Here is a 27,292-nt window from a genome sequence, read left to right as displayed (position 1 = left end):
TATTTTTTTTTCCTTTTGAGGCTCCTCCATTGTAGCTAATATTTAAATAGACATTTCTAATGGTGCTGGGAAAAAACTTAGGTAAACATAAAAATGTTTAGAAACCTTCTGGATTGCCTATAAATGTGATTGGAAGTGGTCTTGTATTCACAATAAAACAATAATAGATCAGCTTCTCCCTCTTGAATACTATAATAATAGTTGAAGGTACCTTTTCTGCAGTTTATAGAGCTGGTGATAGAATACAAAGGAGTATAGTACTGGATGTGAATACAAGTATCATTCATGTCATATAACTTTTCTATGCGTATGTGTGTTAGTCGCTTAGTTGTGTCCGACACTTTGCAGCCCTCCAGGGTCTTCTATCCATGGAATTCTCCAGGCAAGAATACTGGAGTGGGTTGCCATTTCCTTCTTCAGTTTCTGTGCTTAGTGAACTTTAGAATGCCAAGTAACTGCTCAACTGCCACTTAATTTTCAAGACTATTTGCAAATTATAGGGTATATTGATTTTTCTTCCTTCTGCTCAAATGGCTTTGCACTTACAGGACAACTTTTCCTTATACAAAGGAACCTGTGTTTGTGAGAATCTCAGTGACTAAGATAGGAATAAAAAGCACCTAGAACTTTTAGAGAAGGCAGTGGGAACCTACTCCAGTACTCTTGCCTGGAAAATCCCATGGGCGGAGGAGCCTGGTAGGCTGGAGTCCATGGGGTCGCTAAGAGTCGGACACAACTGAGCAACTTCACTTTCACTTTTCACTTTCATGCACTGGAAAAGGAAATGGCAACCCACTCCAGTGTTCTTGCCTGGAGAATCCCAGGGACGGGGGAGCCTGGTGGGCTGCCATCTCTGGGGTCGCACAGAGTCGGACACGACTGAAGCAACTTAGCAGCAGCAGCAGCAGCAGCAGCACTTTTAGACCCACTTGACTTACCCCACATCCTAGAGAAGAATAATTTTAGAACCAGAGTGTCTCCCAATACCTGGCAGAGTCAGCTTCCAGAAACAAAGTGGGTGGGGAGTGCTTTTTGTTTTTGTCATACTATGGTGAAATACTGAGAGTTTGGATGTTACCATAGGCCTGGGTTTGAGTCCACATTGTCCACTTAGTCATTTTGTGATCAGCAGATTACTTTGCCTTTTCAAGCCTTAATTTCCTCTTGTATAATACTGGAGTGAGTGATACTTCTGACAATTAGGTTGTTGTGAGGTATGGATATGGAAAATGGTTGGCCAAGCCTGGCATAGTACAGGAACTCAACCACTCTTGGTTCCTTTCTTATCTTTCTTCTCCCCCTCCCCCACCTTCCCCCCCTCCCTGCCAACTTTCTAAGTAAAAAGCAGGTATGTGTTGAAAATAACATTTTCTGAAAGTTGTAGAAATTGTTTTACTTGGTATTTATTTAGATGGCCTGTTTCCCTCTCTGCTGGGTTACATTCACGGGTGGTAAATTTTAGGGATGGCCTAAACTTAAGAGACTAAAAAGGAAAAAAAAAAAAAAAAACACCCAGTTTTCTCAGAGCTCAAATTATCTATCCACTGCAGTTTTGATCTCATTTTGTTCTTGTATCAGAAAAGGGTTTATTTTGTTTCCTATAGTAAAGCATAATGATGGCCTAGTTGCTCCTTGCTTTTAAATGGAAGCAGTGTCTATGCAGGATAGTTTCACATTGATTGGATAGGACATGCTGTCCTTTGAAGCAAGTGTTAGGCAGTAGTGCTGCAGTGCTCACGCATACTGTTGAATTAATCACTGCAGAGTTCTTGGCTCTGACCTGTAAAGGTAAAATAAAACTGTCTCAGAGATACTGGGAACTGTAGGAAAAATGATGACTACAAAACATTGAAAAGGGAGTAAGAATGGCTTTGTCAGAATTGTTTTAATGATTGCCTTCAGGCCTTAAATGTTTGGGTGTTAGTTGTGTTTCCTCTTTCAACGCAAAAGAAACAAATAAAACATAAGAGATGGTTTGTCTTAATGGTATAAGCTGAGGCCTAGATTCTTAATTTAAATTTTAGTTGTGTTGCTTGAGCTCTTTTTTTTTTTCCCTCATGCCTGATGTCCGAAGTTACTTACAATGATCACAGTTCTTTTTGTGTGTTTGTGGAATTAATTCTTTTTTTTTTCTTTCAGTTTCATTGAGATATGATTAATATATAGCTCCGTTTTGGAGAAGGAAATGGCAACCCACTCCAGTATTCTTGCCTTGAGGATCTGTGGACAGAGGAGCCTGGTGGGCTGCTGTCCATAGGGTTGCACAGAGTCAGACACGACTGAAACGACTTAGCATGCATGCATGCATTGAAGAAGGAAATGGAAACCCACTCCAGTATTCTTGCCTGGAGAATCCCAGGGACAGAGGAGCCTGGTGGGCTGCCGTCTATGGGGTCTCACAGAGTCGGACACGACTGAAGTGACTTAGCAGCAGCAGCATAGCGCTGTTTAAGGAGTACAGTATAATGATTTAACTTACATGCATAGTTAAATGATTATCACAATAAGTTTAGTGAACACCTGTAATCTCATATAGATATAAAATTAAAGAAATAGAAAATTTTTTTCCTTGTGATGAGAACTCTTAGGATTTACTCTAGCAACTTTCCAATATATAACATACAGCAATGTTAATTATATTATTACATTGTAAATTACACCCTAAATACTTAATCTTACAATTAGGAGTTTATACCTTTTGACTGCCTTCATAATTCTTTTGTGAGATTGAAAAACTATCTTTAAGATGCTGTTGCTAATACAAATTGAAACATAGCATACTGACTTAATGAGGATAGCACCTTGCAGTGGGATAGAGAGGAATGCTGTCAGATTTTGGAGCCCAGTAATTTCTGGTTTGAATTTCAGCTCTGCCACTTTGTTCTGTAACTTTGGGCAAGTTGCTTTACTGTTTTAGATAATACTTTTCTTAAGTGTAAAAAGAATGTTGTAATCTTTACAAGATTACCATGAGTTTTAAACGAGCATTATTACATGCAGAATGCTTAGCACACAGTAGGCAGACACTGAATGAGTATTAACTATGTTAGTGTATCTCCCAATCTACTGTCCAGAATTTGGCAAAATGATTGGTATCATTGAAAGTAATTTAAAAAACGGGATGGAGCCTCTTGAAGTTCTTTTTGGGAAAAGATACTTTGTAAAGCTAATACAATTGCTATTTGTCATGTTCTTTAGGTTCTTCAAGTTGATAACAAGAAAGATGCTGAGAAAGAAATATCTACTTCTATCTTCTCATCTAGTGCCCAGGTATCCTGCCCACTCTGTGACCAACGCTTCCCACCCACAAAGATTGAGCGACATGCCATGTATTGCAATGGGCTGATGGGGCAAGATACAGGTAAAGCCACTCTTTTCTTTGACTACATGGTAATTTTGTAATCCTATACAGTACAGTGCAACAGACAACTCTTCTTCAGTATTTAAGTTGTTGATTTTTTCTATTTAGCTAAGTCTCTAGTGCTTTTGACATTCTTTACTACGTTGGCTGGCATGCTATTTTGTTGCACATACCTCAGGACAAGGGGATGGAAAAAAATCTTTCATCTTTTAATGTTTCAAACTTACTCTTTGTTTTAGGCCGTCCATTTTACATTAGGCAGGCCAAAGATCAAGGTGATCTCATGGACCTTGAATTTCACGTGGTATACAAATACTGAAACTCCTATGAAACTTGAGGAAATAAGTTCTAGAGTTGCCTGTTTTTCATTCAAAATAAGTCTCTTGTCGGGGGTGTGTGTGTGTGTGTGTGTGTGTAAATTTTACCTAAAGACAGTAACAGCTGAAAAATATCCCTAGATTCTATTCCTCTCCTATATGTCTCTGATGCATCACCCTGGAGCTTTTGGTTATCTCTCAAAGAGTACACCAGAGGCCTTGGTTTGGGTACAGCATGAGATATTGGCCAAGAGAATCTGTTTGTTCATCACAGCCCTTGAAATAACCACCCCTGATCTTGCCTTTCTAAACTCTAAATATGATAGAATCTGCACAGCTCTCTGTGGTCTAAGTATAATAGAATCTGCATACCTCTCTGTGGTCTAACATGTTGAATGTTACCATCCATTAGAAGATTAGAAATGTTGCAACAGTTTTCTCAGTTCTACTTGGTTCCCATCACTTGGAGATGTTTAATCTGAAATTGTATAATTGTGAGGTATGGGAAAGAAAGACACATGTTATTTAACTTTTCTGATGTTATACACTTCTCATTAATTAAATAAGGAAGTACCTAAACTTATAATTTAAATAGATTTGTTGATTTTTCTAATTATAAAGTAGTACCTGTTCATTTTTAGTACAAATAATAATAATAGTATACATTTATTGAGTACTTGAAATGAGTCAAGCACTATTTACATAAATGGGACCATGCCATATATAATTCTGTAGTTTGCTTTTTTTTATTTAGCAGTAAATTTAGATCTTTCTGTGTACAGATATATTTTTTACATAGTTGAGATCTGACTGTATGTAAAATTCTATTTTGTTTTTTCTACTTATAGCATTAAAGTTTTCCCATGTCACTAAAAGTTAGGTGTAAAAATATTTTTAATATTATATTAAAATATTTAATATAATATTCTGTAATGCAAAGTGCCTTAATTTACTTGTCGTATATTTAGAAAGCTTCATGTTGCCATGTTATACTTACATGACACTGAACTTTTTATGTCAAAAATTGTTGCTATATTTTGGGGTTATTTTTTAAGGATATATTTTTAGTTTGATTGGTAATGAGAAAAAGATGGGCTCCACAGTCCAGTCAGTCTGAAACAGAGTCCTACCTCTGTCACTTACTACTCTGTGACCCTGTGCTAGTTTCTATTCATGCATCTGTCAACCAATAGAAATGACCTTACTTGGTTTTTATGAGGTTAAATGAGGTATTTTAAGTAAAGTGTTCAGTACAGTGCCTAACACATAGTAAGTGCTTAAGAACTTTGAGCTGCTATTATTGTTCCCAGTAGTGGAATTACTAGGTCAGATATTTTGTCATGATTTTTAAGGATCTTTATGAATAACACTGTAGTCTTTTAAATACTCTGAAAGTTGAAGACCTAAATCTGGTCAACTCCTTTAATTGAAGAGCACTGTAGGATTAGGATTTTAGATGCAGTTTTACTTTGATATAACTCTTTAGTTTGATTTTTAGTAGAGAGTTTTAGTGACTGAAAGAGTTCTAAGGCTGGACCTTTGGTGACCAGAGAAGGGAGAGACTGTTTTGTCTATCTCACTGAACATGCTTACCCAACTGGTATTAGTTACTGAGTCAACACCCCACTCAGCACTGAGGTTCAGAAATAAACGAGTTTGAGAAACTGAATCTCCGTTGAGCTCTACGAATAGATGAATTTCTTCCAGTCATAATTAAAAGGTAAAAAGTAGTATTGAGTAGACTTTAGTGACATCTCCTAGACAGAACACTGATAGTTTGTGCTTAAACAGGAAGCTTTGGTACTCATCTTTGTCAGATATCTTTCAGCTTTATGATACTTGCTTTTAATCTTTTTCTTCCTTATGGGGTGTGGTGGGGCAACTCATAACACCAGATACTTGATTCAGGCTTGTTTATGAGTTTTCTCAAACCTAATGCAGATGTATACCACCAGAATCAGGTTATTCTCATTGAACTTGTTGAGAAGCTGACACCATCAGGTAGGCAAAGTAGACTGAGACTTGGATTGTTATCCGTTCAGGAAGTCTTTCAAGTTCTCAAATCCACTGGGCCAGTGATCCTGTGTATTGCTGCTCAGTTGGATTTACACTCTGGGTCTTGAGGATTTTTTCAAACATTATAGATTTAAGTGTATTTTCCAATATATTTGGAAGCTCTTATACTCTTGACACTGTATGTCTTGTAGCTCTAATCCAAATGTCTCAGACCTCCATCCAAAGATGTCTGCAGTATCTCAAATGACAGTCATACTTTTTTTGAGGAAATTCATTTTAAAAATTAGTTCAGGGACTTCCTTGGTGATCCAGTGGTTAAAAGACTGTGGTTCCACAGCAGGGGGCACAGGCTCAATCCTGGGTCAGGGATCCTGCATGTCACATTGCACAGGCTCCCTGCCTCCCCAAAGGAAAAATCCAAAAGTATGATGAAGACATGTTAGAATACCGCAAACTTCTTTTCAACACCAGCTTGTTTACCTAGAACCAGAAATTTATTTTTATTATACTACCTATTGCCTACCTACTATAATTCATCCAAATACTTAATAGAAACACCTTTTTTTAAAATGATGCTCGACCTTGTGTGGGTTACTAAAGAAGTTTAAGACAAGGTTTCTGTCAGTAAGGAGCTTATAGTGTCATTGGGGTGGAGAAGGCAGTGGCACCCCACTCCATTTCTTGCCTGGAAAATCCCATGGATGGAGGAGCCTGGTGGGCTGCAGTCCGTGGGGTCGATAAGAGTCGGACACGACTGAGTGACTTCCCTTTCACTTTTCACTTTCATGCATTGGAGAAGGAAATGGCAACCCACTCCAGTATTCTTGCCTGGACAATCCCAGGGACGGGGGAGCCTGGTAGGCTGCCATCTATGGGGTTGCACAGAGTCAGACATGACTGAATCAACTTAGCAGCAGCAGTGTCATTGGGGAGATAAGCATTAACCTAAGAAATTAATTATAAGATGGCACAAAGTGAATATGTGTACCCTGACAGTAAGTGCACCAGGAAAAAGGAGAGCTGCAATGAACAAGGATGATATTGCCAGAGAATAGTGGGCTTAGCCTCAGCTGGATAGGTTTGGACAAACCCATAGGAGAGCAGGGGGCCCTTTATCCTCCTATGGGTTAGATAAGGTAGGAAGCAAGGGAAACGGCCACTAAATAGCAGCTTCCTCTTAATCTTCCTAGTAATGTTAGCTTACCTAAATTACCCTTTCTGGTGACATTATTTAGGCCTTACAGGAAAATTTGGATCAAGGAGTCCTCACAAAAAATGTCGCTCTCGCTGCTTATTCCTCTGCTTTCCTGGGGACTGAGCTTGCCAGCTCTAAGGTGGGGTACGGGAAGTACATTAGATGAATTATGTGAAACATGTACTAGTGTGACTGGCATATAGTAGGTCTTAAGTGAATTTGCTGTCATTTGGTTCTCTGCCAGCTTGCCTGTCCTGTCTTCCTTGCCATGTACTGTAGTGTTTGTTCTGGTTCCTCTCAGCCTTATGACTGAAGAGAGAGGGCTGTCCTCAGCCTAATATTTTAATCTTTGGTGAACGGAAGCCTCTCCTACAATGGAGGGGAAAGAGTTTTACACATTACCTCAGGATGAGAGACCATTAGCCAAATGCCTAAGGGTATAGAATAAGAGAGGACTTTTTTTCCAGAGCTAAGGATCCAGCTTTCCTCTTCTTCCTGTTTTTCCCTGAATCTGATCCTAGACATGCTTGGTTTGGCTGTGTAAAAGAAATAGTAATTAGAGTCATTTACATGAAGTATCTACCATTTATGCCTGTTACCGTGCAGCACAATAACAATTATGCATATCATTAAATATGTGTCTGATTAACTTTGCTGTAAGTTTTATTTGATTATAATACTACACTCTGGTTGAGTTGGCTCAGTCTGCTCAGTTTGTTGCTCAATGACATGGCTGTCTATTCACAACTGTGGAAAAATTAGAGAGTGTTCTTTAAAGGCATTGTTTGAAGAGAGACGATTTGTTAAATCAGTCTAAACTGTGACAGAAGCAGGTTGCCTTTACATTTGCTTTCTGGAGAATGTCTTTGAGATAATTTTTTCCTTTTTGTAATTTTATTTATTTTATTTTTGGCTGTGCTGGGTCTTTGTTGCTGTGCAAGCTTTTCTCTAGCTACAGAGTGCGGGGGCTACTCTCTAGTTACGGTGTGCAGGCTTTTCATTGCAGTGGCTTTTCTTGTTGCAGAGCATGAGCTTTAGGGTATGCAGGGTTCAGTAGTTGTGGTACATGGGCTCAGTAGTTGTGGCTCCAAGGCTCTAGAGCACAGGCTCAGTAGTTGTGGCATATGGACTTAGTTGCACCCCACCATGTAGAATCTTCCTGAATCAGGGATTGAACCTGTGTCTCCTGCATTGGCAGGCAGATTTTTTTTTTTTTTTTTTTTTTAACCACTGAGCCATCATTGGCTTGTTTTATTAAACATGTAGGAAAAAAAAGGTATTCATTTACTCATCCAATAAATACTTATTAAATGCCTACTATTAATACATGGCAGGTATAGTCAACAGAATATACAAAGTCCATGTTGTCAGAGATGTATTCTAGTAGTAGACTACTTCAGTGAACAAACATATAATATGTCTGAGAGAAAGAAAGTGAAAGTGTTAGTCATTCAGTTGTGTCTGACTCTGTGACCCCCTGGAGAGTAGCTGTCCAGGCTCCTCTATCCATGGAATTCTCCAGGCAAGAATACTGGAGTGGGTTGCTATTACCTTCTCCAGGGGATCTTCCCAACCCAGAGATTGAACTCAGGTCTCCTGCATTGCAGGCAGATTCTTTAATGTTTGAGCTACCCAAGAAGCCCCCTATAATATGTCATGTTGATAAGTATTTTAGAGAAAGAAATCAAAAGAAGAGAGGAATAGAGAGTACTGAGGACAGGAGGTGGCAGTTTAAAATAGGTGGTGTAGAAGTTTATGTTGGGAAGGTGACATTTGAACAGAGGCCCGAGTGAGGGAATGAGGTAGGAGAATTTTAAGTGGAGAGGAGAGAGTGGGAACAGTACAGGCAGTGGGAACAGTAAGTTCAGAGACCCTGAGGTGTGAACAGCCTTGGTGTGTATGGGGAATGACAGAGAAGCCAGTGTGGCTGGAGTAGAGTGAAGGAGAGATTAACAAAACCAGAGAGATAACTGGGGAGGGGACAAGTGAACAGATCACGTAGAACTCGTAGGTCATTAGTGAGGAACTTGAACTTTTAAATAAGGAAACATTGGAGGGATTTGAGCAAAAAAAAAAAATGAATTAATATTTGAACAAAGGTTCACTCTGGATGCTGTATGAATAGATTGTTGATTGACAAGGGTAGAAGCTATGAGAACAGCCAGTGTTTTATTTTTGGTAATATGATATAGTGAGAGAAACATAGGCTTGGAACTAGGTAGATCTGAACTTAAATTGCAGCTGTAATACTGGTCAGCTGGGTAATATTTGTCAAATTACCTTACTCTTTGAGGATCAGGTTCCTTATTTGTAAAATTAGTCTAGCATCATTAGTATTGTCATGAGAATCAGAAATACTTATAAAGTACCCAGCACTGTGTCTGGATTGTTTTAGATATTCAATAAATGGTAGCTGCTATTATTGTTCAATATTTCAGCTAGAGCTAAAAGAAGGATGAAAGACAGGGAAATGCATTAGGGCCAAAGTGCTAAGAATAAGTTAGTGAGAAATAGATCCTAGTGGAGTTAGGAAAGCTGAAGGCATTAACTATACTCTTTGGGCCTAGATACAGAGGTGTGAATACTGCTAGGAGTGAATTTTCTCTTCATGGATATTTCATGGAAACATAATGGTGGGTAAGTGCATGGGTTGTTGTTCAGTTGCTCCGTCATGTCTGATTCTTTGTGATCCCATGGACTGCAGCACGCCAGGCTTCTCTGTCCTTCACCGTCTGCCAGAACTTGCTCAAACTCATGTCCATTGAGTTGGTGATGCCATCCAGCCATCTTGTCCTGGGTCATCCCCTTCTCCTGCCTTCAGTCTTTCCCAGCATCGGGGTCTTTTCTAATGAATCAGCTCTTTGCATCAGGTGGCCAAAGTATTGGATCTTCAGCTTCAGCATCAGTCCTTCCAATCGAATATTCAGGATTGATTTCCTACTGGTTTGATCTCCTTGCAGTCCAGAGGACTCTCAAGAATCTTCTCCAACACCACAGTTCAAAAGCAATTCTTCAGTGCTCAGCTTTCTTTATAGTCCAACTCTCACATCCATACATGAGTACTAGAAAAACCATAGCTTTGACTATACGGGTGGAGGTAAGAATCCTTAATGGAGATTTGCCTGAGAACTATCAGAGAAATACTGAGACCTAGAATAGGTTTCGGAGAAGGCAATGGCACCCCACTCCAGTACTCTTGCCTGGAAAATCCCATGGACAGAGGAGCCTGGTAGGCTGCAGTCCATGGGGTCGCTACGAGTCGGACACGACTGAGCGACTTCACTTTCACTTTCACTTTCATGCATTGGAGGAGATGGCAGCCCACTCCAGTGTTCTTGCCTGGAGAATCCCAGGGGCGGGAGAGCCTGGTGGGCTGCCGTCTCTGGGGTCGCACAGAGTCGGACACGACTGAAGCGACTTAGCAGCAGCAGCAGCAGAATAGGTTTGATGTGGGTGACTCAGCAAAAATCAGAAGACCTGAACGTCTCTAGGTAAAACATTTCTTAAATTGAACAGAGTTGACTTTTTCAGTTTTATATATGTGTATTTGCCTACCTGAATGTAATTTGTACTCCCATTCAGTCTTCTCACTTGTATTAATGTGGCTTTTGTAGTATCTAGGAGGATTAAGTATATCACTAGTTGACTATAGTTAGTTGACAACTAACTATAGAGGTGTTAATAATACATGTCAGTAGTTAGGTGTATTGTTAGGAAGTAGCTTAAGTTTAGTAGAAATAGCATGAATTATGGAAACACACTGACCTGTGGGGAGATATACATATCCAAAGTGAGATTATAGTACTGTTGGGTAGATAAGACATACACATGAATAACTGTAATGCAAGATCAAAACTACTAAGGGGCATAAAGATAAATTCTGTGGTGTTTCAGAAGAAATGTGATTAGAGATTTAGAAGAAAGGCATTAATGTAAAATAGCAGGCAAAAATCAAATCATATAAATAGGAAAACATGAAAGGTGTACAAAAGAGCACACAATTCAGTGTGGTTGTAATATGGACATAATGAAAATAAATAGTAAGCAGTTGGAGAATGACAAATGTAACTTGAATTATATGAGTTAATATAGGACAAGAGTTTTTTTTCAACCTGTAAAAAATTATTAATGTGTTTACTCCAGTGTAGTATATAGGACTCTTTTGGGTGCGAGTGTTGGAAATACAATTCAAGTGAAAAGTGAAAGTGTTGGTCACTCGGTTATGTCTGACTCTTTGCAACCCCATGAACGGTAGCCTGCTAGGCTCTCCTCTGTCCATGGAATTCTCCAGGCAAGAATACTTGAGTCGGTAGCCATTCCCTTCTTTCAGAGGATCTTCCCAACGCAGGAATCAAACCCAAGTCTCCTTCATTGCAGACAAATTCATTAGCATATGAGCCACCAGGGAAGCCCTGGTAATCTTAAGCAAAAAAGAGAATTTAGTTTGCATAATAATTGGGAAACCTGGGATAGGCTTCGGGCTGAGCCAGATCTGGGAGCTGAGATGATGTTTCTCTGTCTTTTGACTCTACTTTTCTCTATTCAACAGATAGACTTTGTTGTTGTTAAGGGACAGGCAAAGTGTCTGCCAGTAGCCATAGAGTTTTAGCCTTTAATGGGAAAAAAGGAGTTCTTTCTCCTGAGGCCATAAATCAATCTAAGAAAGACTCTGATGGTCTTTATTTAAGTAACCACCCCTGGTTTAGTTACTATTATCAAGTGAATGGTTATGTATCATTTATTAATATGTCAGAACAAGTAACGGAAAACCCTGTTAGTATCCATCAGAAAATTTTATCAATTCTGATAACAGAAAACACCATATTAATTAATGTAATTAAGTGAGTTTAACATGTAAGTTTTCTTTTTCTTACATAACAAGATATCTGGAGTGAGGTAGTGGCCCAGTGACATAATGAGGACCAAAGCTTTTCTGTTTCAGCTCTACAGTCCTTGACTTGTAGGTTCTTGACTTACGGTTTCAAGATGGCTGTTCTATCTCTAGACCTTAAATCTATGTTCCAGGTAAGAAGAAAGGATAAAGGAGCATGACTGTAGGTTGTAATTACTGCGGTCTATTAACTCATTCCTATAATAATCTCATGGAATTGAGTTTATTCCAAATTGTGGAAAAATTAGGTCAGTTATAAATTTAGTGTTTGTTCATGTCCTTTATCTGTGTTTATGTGTCTTTGAAGTTAGTCATTGATTAATTTGCTGTTAATGAAGTTTTGTGTTAGGTGCTGGGAGTGTTCACAGGTGATAAGGTGATAAGTGCTCACAGAGCTGATTGAACCTTAAATTTGTATTCAGGAAATTCACAGTCCAGTGAGGCAGACAGGCTTGGACATGACTAAATATGATACAAATTAGTTGAAGTGCTAAAATAGAGGCACTAATATCAGGTGTGTGTTTTTAACCACCCCCCCCCCCTTTATTGAAAATGTGCATCTAAAATAGCAATAAGCCTTGTTAGGTGTAAATTGTCTGAGTTTCTGATTTTTTCTTTAGACCACACTACAAAAAGTAAAATTACTGGATTATATGTATAAAGTTTTAAGACTGTTTTCAGAAGATTCTACTAGTTTAAATTCTCATTGGCAGCAAATAACAATTTTCCTTTCACCACACCATTACAAATACTGAGAAATGTTACGTTTTCTTTTTTTATTTCTTAAAGCATGGTATATTCATTAGATAATCAGTGATATTTCATTATATTTTATATTTCTTTGATTAGTACTGTTGAATTTGTTTCTTTTTTTAAAAAGCCAACTTATATTCTTTGAAAAATTGTTATCTGAACTTTCCCAAGTATCTATTGGGTTCTTAATATTTTTCTTATCAATTTATGTAAGTTCTTTAGAATGGTATTTGTCTTTTGCTTCAAAGGTGCTTTCCAGGTTTTTACCACCCACCCATCAGTTCTTACCAAGTTTACAAATTTGTGCAGCCTGGCACAGCACCCCCTTCTTGTGTTTAAACAGTCAGAGCTTTTATTTCTTTTTTTTTAATATAAATTTATTTAAATTGGAGGTTAATTACTTTACAATATTGTATTGGTTTTGCCATACATCAACATGAATCTGCCACAGGTATACATGTGTTCCCCATCCTGAATCCCCGTCCCACCTCCCTCCCCATACCATCCCAGCAGAGGCAGGGCTGATCCTGTAGAAAGATCCCTAATCTTTGGCACTGGTATGGAGAAAAGAGTATTGGAATCCATGCAATTAGGGAGAGGGCTTCAAGGAGAAATTGTAAAAAATGCATTGCTGCTGATAGTGGGAGAAGGAACCTGAGAGGTAGGAAGAGATGGTGGTCTAGTACAGAGGTCAGTACGAGCTGGAAGTAATACATCTAAAGTAGATTTGTCTTTGATAGACTTGACTCCAGACTGTTAAGTGTTTCTGTAGAGGCCATCATCTTATTTGAACACCTACTGACATAGAAATACATCATAACTTTTAGCCACTGGATGAACCCTTAGACCAAGTACCTCCATTCCAGACTTGTGATGTTCCATTGCTTGTAACTCTCTCTTATGCAACTCTCTCCTCTTGTATGAATAATGTAACAAAACTGTGTGGTCCTGTCGCATTCCTCCATGCTTGTCATCTGAATTGTCTTCTGATAATTTTTGTTCCCCCTTTCTGTAGAACATTTCCTTGTATGATGTGGCATGTGAAATGGCAGTGTCACTGCAATCCATGTCTGCTTTAGTCTTCAGTGTCTTCACTCTTCCCATTTTGTTCCTCTAAACCTTGACTTTGTCTTTGTTTTAGTTATCCCTACTCATTGTGACTTGCTGCTAAAGAGCCAGACATCAGGATTTCTTTTAGCATGTTTTTTTCTTCTAGATGTGCTTATTCCTTCCTTGAAAAAATAAAATAGCTCTTATTAACACCTGAATAATACCCAAAGCACTATGTGTTGAAGGAATATTAACAGCTAAAAACTACTTGAGAGAAGTTCTCTCACTTCATGATTTAGTCACACATTTTAATTCAGGCATCTAGAGCATTTTAAGAAAGAAGAAAGTTCAAGAAATTAATATTAGGTGAGTTATCTCCATTATAATTTTCATAGAACCACAGTCAGGACTATAATTATCTTCAGTTCAGTTCAGTTCAGTCTCTCAGTTGTGTCCGACTCTTTGCGACCCCATGAACTGCAGCACGCCAGGCCTCCCTGTCCATCACCAACTCCCGGAGTTCACTCAGACTCATGTCCATTGAGTCGGTGATGCCATCAAGCCATCTCATCCTCTGTCGTCCCCTTCTCCTCCTGCCCCTAATCCCTCCCAGCATCAGAGTCTTTTCCAATGAGTCAGCTCTTCGCATGAGGTGGCCAAAGTATTGGAGTTTCAGCTTTAGCATCAGTCCTTCCAATGAACACCCAGGACTAATCTCCTTTAGAATGGACTGGTTGGATCTCCTTGCAGTCCAAGGGACTCTTAGAGGTTAACTATTTTTGTTATTTCTATTTTATCCATGAGGAATCTGGTATTAGAGAGGTTTAGTTCTTGTCCAGCATCAGATAGTTAAGCAACAGAGTCAGAGTCCAAACCCAAGTCTGCCTGACTCCGGAGCTAGCATTTTCCTTCACTGCACTGCTATTTTCTCTCTGCCTTTCTGTGTGTAGAGATGGAGACACACAGTCGGGGAAAGTATCGAGGAGAGCGTATAAGCCTCAGTTTTAGGAAGGCAGAGTGCAATCCTTCACCCTTGAATGCAAGCATGAAATCTGATCTCATCAGAATTGACCTTGTCAGCTTTTCAGTTACCTAGAAGAAACTGCTTGATGGATTCAGACTATTTTCTGGTGAACAGAGTTGATATGACATAGGTCATCTCTGAAAACATGTGTGCAAAGTCAAAGGAACAGATGAACTATCAGAATTACTTCTGGTGGTGGCTATGGAGATTGACCATTCACAGACTTGTTACTAAGGAATTTTCTAATGGCCTAATATAAAGGGAGCACTTGATAGCAAGATAGATTTGTTTTCCCATTAAGTAAAAGGGTTTAATTTGTCAAGTCTTTATAAATCATACCCAGTACAGCTACCATTTATGAGCATCTGCTATATACCAGAAACTGCCCTTTTCGTATATTCTGTTTTAATTCTCACAACAATCTTTTGTAGTAGGAAATGAAGGCTTGATGGGAAAATAATTTCCCCAAGGTCACATCCATGATAAGTGTCAAGAACTCAGATATGCAACCAGCTTTAATTCAAAAGCTTGTACTCCAGAGAATCATCCAGAAATATTCAGATTTTTTAAAAAATTTAAGATTACTGAATACAGTATGATAGTCAACATTTTGTTTTAAGAATTTATAGTAAAACTGTGGTTTTATAGAATAACAAAGTAATAATAACAATTTTGAGACTAAAGTCTTCTTGCTACTAGGAGTGGGTAGAGACAGACGATGGAATCAGGAAGAAGCACAGTTAGCTAATCAGTGTTGATAAGTGTATTTCTTAAGTTGGGTGATTAATTTGCATATATATTCTTTTGTACATACTATGAAAACATTTTAAAGAGCTTGTATGTTTTTATTATGCTCCATTGTCATCCATTTCACTTTTGTAGGAACCTTGATAAAGCTAGCCACTAGTAAAATTCAGAGAAATTTATTTCATAGGGAGGTTTTTCTCCATACGAAGCTCATTGAGTATTATCTTAATTTAGGCTCTGGATTAGATTTATAATCTAATTATAATTAATTATAATTTATATAAGTATATATAAATATATAATTTATAATTAAATTATAATTTAGCCACTGGGTTAGGTTGTCATTAATAGTTTTTAACCACCTCTTTGGGTTTTTTCCAGGTTCTTTTATTGGTGCCACATGTCTTTCATACCAGTTTCTTAAAAAGACAATGGCCAGTTTAACTTTGATTATTGTCTTGCAAAAGGACTTTGTGTGTGCATGTTTATATTAATTACAAGAACATTTCAGACATAAAAATGGAAGGAATATTAGTGCCTTGAAACCCCCATGCGCTGCCCAGTCATCAACTCATGGTCACTGTTTCATCTGACAGACTTTTCTTAAAGAGACACGTAGAAAATATTTTAGATCTCACACGCCTTATGGGCTCTGTCACAGCTTCTCAGCTCTGCCGTTATAGTATGAAAGCAACCATAGACAATATGTAAGTGAATGGGCTTCCCAGGTAGCAGTAGTGGTAAAGAACCAACCTACCAGAGCAGGAGACATAAAGATGTGGGTTTGATCCCTGGGTTGGGAAAATCCCCTGGAGGGGGGCATGGCAACCCACTCCAGTATTCTTGCCTGGAAAAATCCCTTGGACAAAGGAGCCTGATGGGATATTGTCCATAGGGTCACACAGAGTTGGACATGACTGAAGCAACTTAGCATGCACGCACAAGATGGCTTTGTTCCAATTAAAGTTTATTTATAAAAATAGGTAATCAGACCATAATTGGAATGTCCCTGTTCTTCCGCATTGGCTTTTCTCAGTGTGTTTTGTAGATCATTAGAGTTCTGGGGATTTGGGGTAACAGCGGGTAGGCCAGCGCTAATATTGTTGTTATAGTCCACCTTCACTACCCATTCATCCAGAGCTCTACTTTTATGTATTTTATTTATAGGGTCTGGAATGAGGTTTTATTTGGAAACAGGATTCTCTTGTTTAGAAAAAAATGTTGAAATTCATGGGTATATAACATATTCCTGGTCTTTATAATGACACCTACTATTACTACTGCTTTGTGCTAGGCACTGTGAACTTGCGTGCTTATCTTTATCTCACCTGATCTTTGCAGCAACCTTGCAAATTACATTGTATCACCCCCAGGGAGAAGTAAGTAACTGTCAAAATTTACTGAACTAGTAAGTTGGATTGTTTGACTTTTTATTATCCAGATGGGATTTTCTATATGTCCTAAATTCCAGTCATTTGTAAATAGTATGTTGTACAGATATTTTCTTCTAGTCTGACTTGCCTATTCATTTTCTTATAGGTGTCTTGATGAGTGGAACTTTTAAGATGGAGTCTAATTTATTAATTTTTTTTCTTTTATGGTTATTCTGTTCAGGCTTATGATATGTCTTGAATTGATTTTTGTGTATGGTTGCAGTAAGGGTTGAGGTTTATTTATTACATATGCATATCTAGTTATTCCAGACCTTTTTGTTGAAAAGACTTCCCTTTCTCATTGGATTACCTTGGTGCTTTTGTAGATGATCAAATGACTAAGTAAGTAAGGCTTGTGTTTGGGTTCTGTTATATTTGTAGTACCCCAGATATCCTGATTATAATAGTTTCATAGAAAGTCTTGACATCAGCTAGCAAAAGTTTGCTTTGTTCTTTTTAAAGACTACTGTGGACATTCTAGGCTTTTGCATTTCCATAGAGATTTAAAAGCCAATTTATACATTACTTTAGTTCAGTTAAGTTCAATTGCTCAGTTGTGTCTGACTCTTTGCAACCCCATGGACTGCAGTACGCCAGGCCTCCCTGTCCACCACCAACTCCCGGAGTTTACTCAAAGTCATGTCCATTGAGTCGGTGATGCCATCCAACCATCTCATCCTCTGTTATCCCCCTCTCCTCCTGCCTTCAATCTTTCCCAGCATCAGGGTCTTTTCAAATGAGTCAGCTCTTTGCATCAGGTGGCCAAAATACTGGAGTTTCAGCTTCAACATCAGTCCTTCTAGTGAACATTCAGGGCTGATTTCCTTTAGGATGGACTGGTTTGATCTCCTTGCGGTCCCAGAGACTCTCAAGAGTCTTTTCCAACACCACAGTTCAAAAGCATCAATTCTTTGGCGCTCAGCTTTCCTTATAGTCCAACTCTCACATCCATACATAACTACTGGAAAAACACTTGACTAGACAGACCTTTGTTGGCAAAGTAATGTCTCTGCTTTTTAATATGCTGTCTAGGTTGGTCGTAACTTTCCTTCCAAGGAGTAAGCATCTTTTAATTTCATGGCTGCAGTCACCATCTGCAGTGATTTTGGAGCCCAAGAAAATGAAGTCTGACACCGTTTTCACCATTTCTCCATGTATTTGCCATGAAGTGATGGGACCAGATGCCATGATCTTCGTTTTCTGAACGTTGAGCTTTAAGCCAACTTTTTCACTCTCCTCTTTCACCTTCATCAAGAGGCTCTTTAGTTCTTCTTCACTTTCTCCCATAAGGGTGGTGTCATCTGTATATCTGAGGTTACTGATATTTCTCCCAGCAGTCTTGATTCCAGCTTGTGCTTCATCCAGCCCAGCGTTTCTCGTGATGTACTCTGCATAGAAGTTAAATAAGCAGGGTGACAATTTACAGCCTTGATGTACTCCTTTTCCTATTTGGAACCAGTCTGTTGTTCCATGTCCAGTTCTAACTGTTGCTTCCTGACCTTCATATAGGTTTCTCAAGAGGCAGGTCAGATGGTCTGGTATTCCCATCTCTTTCAGAATTTTCCACAGTTTATTATGATCCACACAGTCAAAGGCTTTGGCATAGTCAATAAAGCAGAAATAGATGTTTTTCTGGAACTCTCTTGCTTTTTCCATGATCTTGCGGATGTTGGCAATTTGATCTCTGGTTCCTCTACCTTTTCTAAAACCAGCTTGAACATGTGGAATTTCATGGTTCACGTACTGTTGAAGCTTGACTTGGAGAATTTTGAGCGTTACTTTGCTAGTGTGTGAGATGAATGCAATTGTGTGGTAGTTTGAGCATTCTTTGGCATTGCCTTTCTTCGGGATTGGACTGGACCTTTTCCAGTCCTGTGGCCACTGCTGAGTGGCGCTAAGTTACTTAGTTTCCAGCTTTGTTTCTGGTAATGTTCTGTTTCTTGAAGTGTATTTTATCTGACAGAACAACTGTTTCTGGTAATGTTCTGTTTCTTGAAGTGTATTTTATCTGATAGAACAACTAGACAATTCTAGCCATTTCAGCTCTTTTATGCCTGCTGCTTGCCTAGTGTATGTTTTTCTGGACGTTTACTTTTAATGTGAAAGTGAAAGTTGCTCAGTCGTGTCCAACTCTTTGCTACCCCGTGAACTGTATATGTATAGTCCATGGAATTCTCCAAGCCAGAATACTGGAGTGGGTAGCCATTCCCTTCTCCAAGGGATCTTCCCAACCCAGGGATCAAACCCAGGTCTCCCACATCGCAGTGGATTCTTTACCAGTTGAGCCACCAGGAAAGCTCACTTTTAACATGAAAAAATATATATACATATATTTTTAAAGTATGTGTCTTGTAGACACTGTATCGTTGAGTCATGCTTTTTACCCATTCTGACACTAATTTTTAATTGGAAAATTAATTGTTTAATTATGTGATTAGATTTAGGTCTACCATTTTGTTTTTAAATTTTTGTCTCTTTTGTTTTTTTTCTTATTTTCTATCTTCTTTTGATTATTGGAATTATAAAATTACTTTTTTTCACTTTTATTTTTTAAAGCTATAACTATTTTTAGTGGCTACTCTTGGCGGAAGGTAGTCTTCCACAGTCTGCTTAGAGTTAATACCACTTTATGAAGAGTATAGAAATCTTATAACTATAAAAGTCCATTTACTACCTTACCCTTTCTCTTATGCTGTAGTTGTCATATATCTACATATATTATAAATCCTGTAAAACAATGTTACAGTTTTTTGCTGTGGATTGTAAAGAAATTAAGAGGAAAATGATCTTTTCTAGATATTTACCATTTTTTATATTCTTCAGTTCTTGATGATCCCTTTCAGTCTGAAGAATTGCCTTTAGTATTTCTTACAGTGTGGGCCTGCTGGCAACAAACTTCCATAATAATTGCTTAATAATTTATTTATCTGGAAAATGTATTGATTTCACCATCATTCTTTTTTTTTTAAGTTTATATATTTTAAAATTCTGTTTGTCTGACTTTTAACTCTTTTACTTATTTTTTAATCTTTGCCTTAACCATTGCATTGTTAAGATAAATTAATAAGCAAATGCTATTTTATTAATATAACTAGTATGAAATTTAAAATGTGACTTTTTTCCAAAAGTTAATGTTGAGCTTGGTTTTCAAAGAGAACCAGTCAGATCAGAATTCATCTTTTAACTCCATATCTAGCTCTTCTTTCTGATTTTCTTAGTTCTATTAATATTATATTAGTTTTTTCAGTCATTGGAGTTCAACTTCTTATGATCAATATCTTTTGAATTATCAAATGCTGCCATTTTTTTTTTCAAGTACTACATCTCTGACATCCATTTAGGATTCATCTGCATTTCTGAAATCCTGTTCATAGGGCACTGTTCTGTTCAAATATCATCAATTGAGTTCTATATGATTTAACTCCAAAACACTCAATCCAACAAATATGTTTGAGGGCCTTGTCATCATTCATGAAGGAAGTCTTCACTGAATATAGAATTTGGGGTTGATAGGTTTTTCCCTTTTAGCAACTAAAGGTTTTGTTCCACTATCTTCTAGCTTCCATAGCGTCTGATAAGAAGTCATTCAAATGGTTGTACCCCTCTAAATTGAAAACAAGTCACATTTTCCTGGTTCTCCTTGTATGTCAAATAGGGATTGTATCCTGGAACTTGTGAATTTACATTGTGGGTGTTCTAGCATGTGTTTTATATCTCAGAAAAGTATTTTGTTTCATTAGACAGTTCACTGGATTAGAATCAACTACACACTCTTGTGTGGAGAAGCAGTTCAAATCTCAGTTTGGTTATTTATCCTTAACTGCAGTCTGTTTATTTCATGAATGGTTCTAGAGTCAGCCAGAGACCTGGGCAGAGCTTCTTCACAGAATACGGAATTTGTCCTCTCTGGCTTTTCCTTCTAGGATATTACTCACTTTGGATTTGTCTCATGTTTTCTTATGATTAAATTTATGTTAAAATCTTTTGGGCAGGAATGATAACAAAGAGAATGTTATATTCCTCTAAGTGCATCATGTCTTTTTCAGCTTGGACTGCTCCAACAAAGTACCATAGATTGAGTGATTTATATACAACTGGTTGTTGGATGGCAACAACAATGGTTGGATGGCATCACTGACTCAATGGACATGATTTTGGGCCGGCTCTGGGAGTTGGTGATGGACAGGGAAGCCTGGCGGGCTGCAATTCATGGGGTTGCAAAGAGTCAGACACGACTGAGCGACTGAACTGAACTGACAGATACAACCAAAATTTATTTCTCACAGTTCTGGAGGTTGGAAGTCTGTGATCATTGTGCCAGAATGCTTGGGTTCTGGTGAGAGCCCTCTTATGGGTTGCAGACATCTGCGTCTTGCTGTGTCCTCAGGTGGCGGAAGGAGAGAGCTCTGGTCTCTTCAGTGCCTTATAGTAGCACTAATTCTATTCACACAGGCTCACCCTCTCAACCTAATCACTACCCGAAGGTCCCATATTCTAATACCATCACATTGGGCATTAGGATTTCAATATATGAGTATTGCTGCTGCTGCTGCTAAGTTGCTTCAGTCTTGTCCGACTCTGTGCGACCCCATGGACGGCAGCCCACCAGGTTCCCCTGTCCCTGGGATTCTCCAGGCAAGAACACTGGAGTGGATTGCCATTTCCTTCTCCAATGCTTGAAAGTGAAAAGTGAAAGTGAAGTTGCTCAGTTCTGTCCAACTTTCAGTGACCCCATGGACTTCAGCCTACCAGGCTCCTCCGTCCATGGGATTTTCCAGGCAAGAGTACTGGAGTGGGGTGCCATTGCCTTCTCCGACATGAGTACTAGGGGAACACAAATGTTCACTCTGTAACATATTACATCAGGGAGCAAATGATATCAGTTTTGTTACTGGAGTTGTTAAATTTGATCCTCTTTCTAAGGTAGTGTCTGCCAGATCTCCTTCCACAAAGTATCTTTTTATTTTGTAATCAGTATGTCATCTGTGGGATAATATATTCTGAGGCTGTATAAATAGCCTATTCCCAAACAGACATTCACCCATGGTTTTAGCATCCAATGGTGAATCTTGCTTAAATTAATTGTTGCTATAATAGTAAGTGGTGGTTTTTTTTTTTTTTTTTTTGTATTCCTGCCATTCTTCTATAAGAGAAACTTTCCCCTTTCCCATTGAAAGTGAAAGTATTAGTTGCTCAGTTGTGTCTGACTCTGACTCTATGGACTGTAACCTGCCAGGCTCCTCTGTCCATGGAAGAATGGACAAGGCAAGAATTCTGAAGTGGGTTGCCATCTCGTTCTCCAGGGGATCCTCCTGACCTAGGAATCAAACCTGGGCCTCCTGCACACAGGCAGATTCTTTACCAGCTGAGCCAGCAGGGAAGCCCCATTAATTTTTAAAAAATATGAATTCATTTTTTAAAACTTAATGTGTCATAATTCTTTCTAGCAGCTTTTCAAATTGTTCCAGATTTGACCAGTGAAAGTCCTTTCAGGTGCCTTGTATAACCTTTTGTCATGTGCCCATCAGTTTTACTTTCTACTAAAAGAAGTTACAATGTTGTTTTGACTTTTCCTATGTCAGCTGTGGAATTTGCCATTTATCCAGGAGTTCCACTCTTAGTCATTATGCTATTTTGCCTCCTAACAATTTTTTTTAAGCAATACATCTTCATTATAGAAGATTTAAGTGGAAAAAAAATTTTTTAATTGAAGTGATGTTGGTTTATAACACTGGAAAATTTTACTCAGATAAATCTCATCCATGATTTGGCCCAGTCCAAGATGACAGAGGATGAGATGGTTGGATGGCATCACCAACTTGATGGACATGCGTCTGAGCAAGCTCTGGGAGCTGATTATGGACAGGGTAGCCTGGCGTGCTGCAGTCTGTGGGGTTGCAAAGAGTCGGACATGACTGAGCAACTGAACTGAATTGACCGAAGCCATTGTTAAGTTTGATGTGTATCTTTTCCTTTTTTGTTTTTATTTACAGGCATACCTTGTTTTACTGCACTGTCTTTTAGTGTGTGTGTGTGTGTGTGTGTGTGTGTGTGTGTGTGTGTGTGTTTACAAATAAAATATTTGTGGTAGTCCTTTGCCAACCAAGACTGTCAGCACCATTTCTCCAACAGCTTTTGCTCACTTCATGTCTCTGTGTCACATATTGGTAGTTCTTAAAATATTTCAAATTTTTTCGTTCTTTTGTTTGTTATGGTGATCTGTGATCAGTGATATTTAATGTTACTACTGTAACTCACTGAAGGCTCAGAAAATGATTAGCACTTTTCAGCAATAAAGTTTTTTTTTTTTAATAGTATAGTTGCTTTACACTACTGTGTCAGTTTCTGTTGTACAGTGAAGTGAATCAGCCATATGTATACATATATACCCGGCAATAAAGTATTTTTAATTAAGGTATGTACATTATTTTTTTTAGACATGATGCTATTATATGCTTAAAATGCTACAATATAAGAATCTGCTGTATAGCACAGGGAACTCTACTCAGTACTCTGTGATGGCCTATATGGGAAAAGAATCTAAAAAAAGAATGGAGATATATATATATCTGATTCACTTTGCTCAACACCTGAAACTAACACAACATTGTAAATCGACTATATTCCAATAAAATTTAAAAAAAGAGAGTGCTTTGTTGGTGGCTCAGTGGTAAAGAATTCACCTGCCAATGTAGGAGACATGGGTTCGATCCCTGATCAAACTCTCTGTAACTAGAGAAAAGCCTGCACAGTAACCAAGACCCAGCACAGCCAAAAATAAAATTATTTTTAAAAATTAAAAAAGATTATAGTATAGTACAGATATAATTTTCATATGCATTGGGAAATCAGAAAATATATGCGACTTGCTTTATTGCAGTATTTGCTGCTTTGCACTTGTCTGGAACTGAACCTACAATATCTCCGATGTATGCCGGTAATTAGCTTTGAACAGCAGGTTTATTTTGAGACCATTTAAAAATTTTTATTGTTTAGCAGTATTATGAATCCCTATGAACTCATTTTCTAGCTTCAACAGTTATCAACATATGACCAGTCTTTTTTTTATATATAACATTCCTCCCATCCACCTCCCACTAGATTTTTTGAAGCAATTTTCAGACAGATTATCTATAAATATTGTAATACTAAAAGATAAAGACTATTTTTAAAGAAAATACAGCCACAGCACCATTTTCATACCAGTCAACATCTCCCTTTCCTCAGTCTTATAATTTTTTTTTAATGGTTTGTTCAAATCAGGGTCCAAACAAGGTTCATGTATTACATTTGGTTGATGTCTTGCAAGTTTCTTTCTTTCCTTTTTATTATTATTAATTCATTTGGCTGTGCTGGGTCTTAGTTATGGCATGTGGGATCTTTAGCTGCAGCATGTGGGATTCCTGACCAGGGATCAACCTGGGCCTTGCATTGGGAGCACCGAGTCCTAGCTGCTGAACCACTGGAGAAGTCCCAGTGTCTTTCAATTTTCTTTTAGTCTCTGTATCCTCTTCTCTTTGTTTTCTTTATAGTTTGTTAAAGAGATTGGCTTTTTGTCTTTCAGAATTTCCCTCCTAAATTTTGCTGATTGTATGCTTATTGTCACCTTTAACATGGTCTTCTGTTCTGAACTATATTTTCTGGAAGCTTCTATTTTGATTTGAGGCTTGATCAGATTCCATTTAGATTTAAAAAATTTTTTTGTTGTTGTCAGCCTCGCTCTTCGTTGCTACGTGCAGACTTTCTCTAGTTGGCTGTGAGCAGGGGCTTCATTCTTTTGCAGTGTTGGTGGCTTCTCTTGTTGCGAAGCACAGGCTCTAAGCACATGGGCTACAGTAGTTGCAGCACATTTCGTCATGTGGATCTTTCATTGCAATTCTGAGACTCTCTAGTTGCGGTGCTTAGGCCCAGTAGTTGGGCCTGGGGCTTACTTGCTCTGCTGCTGCTGCTAAGTTGCTTCAGTCGTGTCCGACTCTGTGCGACCCCATAGACGGCAGCCCACCAGGCTTCCCCGTCCCTTGGATTCTCCAGGCAAGAACACTGGAGTGGGACATGTCAAATCTTAGTTCCTCGACCAGGGATCCGGCAGGTGTCCGCTGCATTGCAAGGTGGATTCTTAACCACTGGACCACCAGGAAAGTTCCTAGATTTTTTTTTTTAACAAGAGTATTTCATAGGTGGTGTATTATATCATTGTGAGATACGTACTGTCTGGTTATCTTTCTTTTATAATGTTAAGATTGATCAGTGGGATCAGCCTAATCCATCCATTTGAAAGCGTATTCAACTAAGAGTCACTGATGATCATTGCCCAGATCCATTATTTCATTAAGGGTATCTCTCAATATTTAAATAATTTTTTAAATTATAAAAGGAATATATGCTCATTGAAAAAAATTGACAACATAGAAGGATAATCATCCAAAACTAATCATCCCCTAATCTCTTTGCTGCAATTACAGTTAATATTTTGGCTTATTTCCTTTCAGCCTTTATTTTTAGATTTCTGCATAGTATTTCATTCTGTATTTGAACACTGGGTTGTTTAAATTTTTCATTGTTATAGAAATGCTTTGACAGAACATCTTTGTCTTATGATTTTGTCTAAATTCAAGTGATTTCCTCAGAGTAGATTCCCACATTTTAATTCATGGATCAGAACATGTGAATTATGATTAAATTCCTTATGAAAGTGAAAGTGTTAGTGGCTCAGTCATGTCTAATTCTTTGCGACCCTATGGACTATAGTATGCCAGGAGTCCTAGAGTGGGTAGCCATTCTTTTCTCCAGGGTCTCTTCCTGACCCAGAGATTGAACCTGGTTCTCCTGCATTGCAGGCAGAATCTTTACATATTGTTAAATTGCTTAAATAAAAATGCCAACTATTAAAGAAAAAGATTGTCCTATAAATATACACATATACTAGTAGGGATTACACAAGTGATTGCTTTTCTAAGACCTCCAAATTATTTAATACCTCATAGATTGAAGAATTTTATTCATAAAAATATAATGGTGTAGACCCTTTATTTCTATATTCTAAGTAGGAATTGTGTGGTTTAAGACACAGAATTAATTCTGTTCTGAGAATTAATTCTTTCCTTTAAGTCTCAGGGTGGTGGGGGCACTGCCAAGCATATTTTTATATGAGTATTTTTGTCTTATATGGAAAAATGTTGAAACGATGCAGGGGTCAGCTACAGCAGCACTGAAGATTAAGGTCATTTGCTTAACATTCAAGTGTACTTTTTTGAGAAAGGCAAGCTTATCTCTTAAATGAAAAGTGCTACAACTTGAGTAGGGACAGAATGCCTATGTGCCTTCTCCACAACAAAGAGGGCAGTTTGGTATTGTGGTGCTGGCTTTGGACTCTTAACAGACTTGGAATCGTATCCAGGTATTTGCCAAATTAAAGCCTCTGAGCCTTTATTTGTTCATTTGTTCCTTGTACCCAGTGATGCCTGCCTTTTTTTTTTTTAGTGTTGCTTTATTTAGGAAGTATCAACATAGTCATTAGGATTTTTTAGTTATGAACTATCACTAGTAGAATAAGACTATTAAGCCTAGTATCTGAGAGAACATGAATTTGCGTATTGAATGGAATGAGGCAGATAGGGTCTTTTTATTTCAAGAGTATTTATTTCACATCAAACTCTAGAGACATTTTCATCTAAGTTACAGAAATATTCTGTTGTTTTTAAAGCCAAGAAAAGATTCCACTGAACTTGAGAATAAGAAACTAATTGATTCATTAAATATACATTTATATCTTGTGTCAATTTTATGCCAAGAATATGGAATACTGAAGTGATTGAGAGTTGACTGGGGGAAATAAATAGGTAAAGCAATAATTAGAATGTTGTGTGGAAAATGCTGTGATACATGCCCATAGAGTTCTGTTCAAGTGTGGAGATTGTGGCATTCTTGGGTTAGGGAAAGGCTTCCTGGGTACTGCCAACTGGCAATCCAGGGCCTAAATTATTCTTGGAATAGTATTTTTGGAAGACAGACTAGAGGAATTGAGATTAGAGATAAGGAGACAAGTAATGAAGCAGTGTCATGGGAACGGACAGATTTGAGAATCTCTTGGTGAGATAATCAGTCAAACTTTGTGACTGAGGGTCAGGATGAATGAAGGCAGCTTTGACTTAGGTTTTTGGCTAAGCCTACTTAGCCAATTCAATGGGAGAAAAAGTCTTTTCAAGAAATGGTGCTGCCATACACAAAACGAATTAAGGTCAAATGAATGTAAGCTCAAATGAATTAGAAACCTAAATGTGAAACTGGACACTATGAAAGTCCTAGAGGAAAACATAGGCAAAACACTGTCTGACATACATCACAGCAGTATCTTGTTTGATCCAACTCCCAGAATAGTGGAAATAAAAATAAACAAATGGGATCTCCTTAAACTCAAAAGCTTTTGTGCAGCAAAGGAAATGATAAAACAAAAATCCAACTCACAGACTGAGAGAAAATATTTGCAAATGATGTGACTGACAAGG

General features: G+C 38.1%; 1 protein-coding gene across 9 annotated transcripts in view; it reads left to right on the top strand.

The window, feature by feature from the left end:
* Nucleotides 1-27,292, top strand: part of UIMC1 (ubiquitin interaction motif containing 1) — a 137,831-nt gene that overhangs the window by 92,481 nt on the left and 18,058 nt on the right. For all 9 annotated transcript variants that reach the window (XM_070793308.1, XM_070793309.1, XM_070793310.1 and 6 more), the window contains one exon: nt 3,199-3,361. In XM_070793308.1, coding sequence (XP_070649409.1) covers nt 3,199-3,361 — 163 coding nt within the window. The remainder of the gene's footprint in view (nt 1-3,198; nt 3,362-27,292) is intronic.

The sequence above is a fragment of the Bos indicus genome, chromosome 7 (assembly GCF_029378745.1).
Source record: "Bos indicus isolate NIAB-ARS_2022 breed Sahiwal x Tharparkar chromosome 7, NIAB-ARS_B.indTharparkar_mat_pri_1.0, whole genome shotgun sequence".
Taxonomy (NCBI): domain Eukaryota; kingdom Metazoa; phylum Chordata; class Mammalia; order Artiodactyla; family Bovidae; genus Bos; species Bos indicus.
The sequence above is the reverse complement of the archived record's forward strand: the minus strand, read 5'-3'. Positions and strand labels throughout refer to the sequence as shown.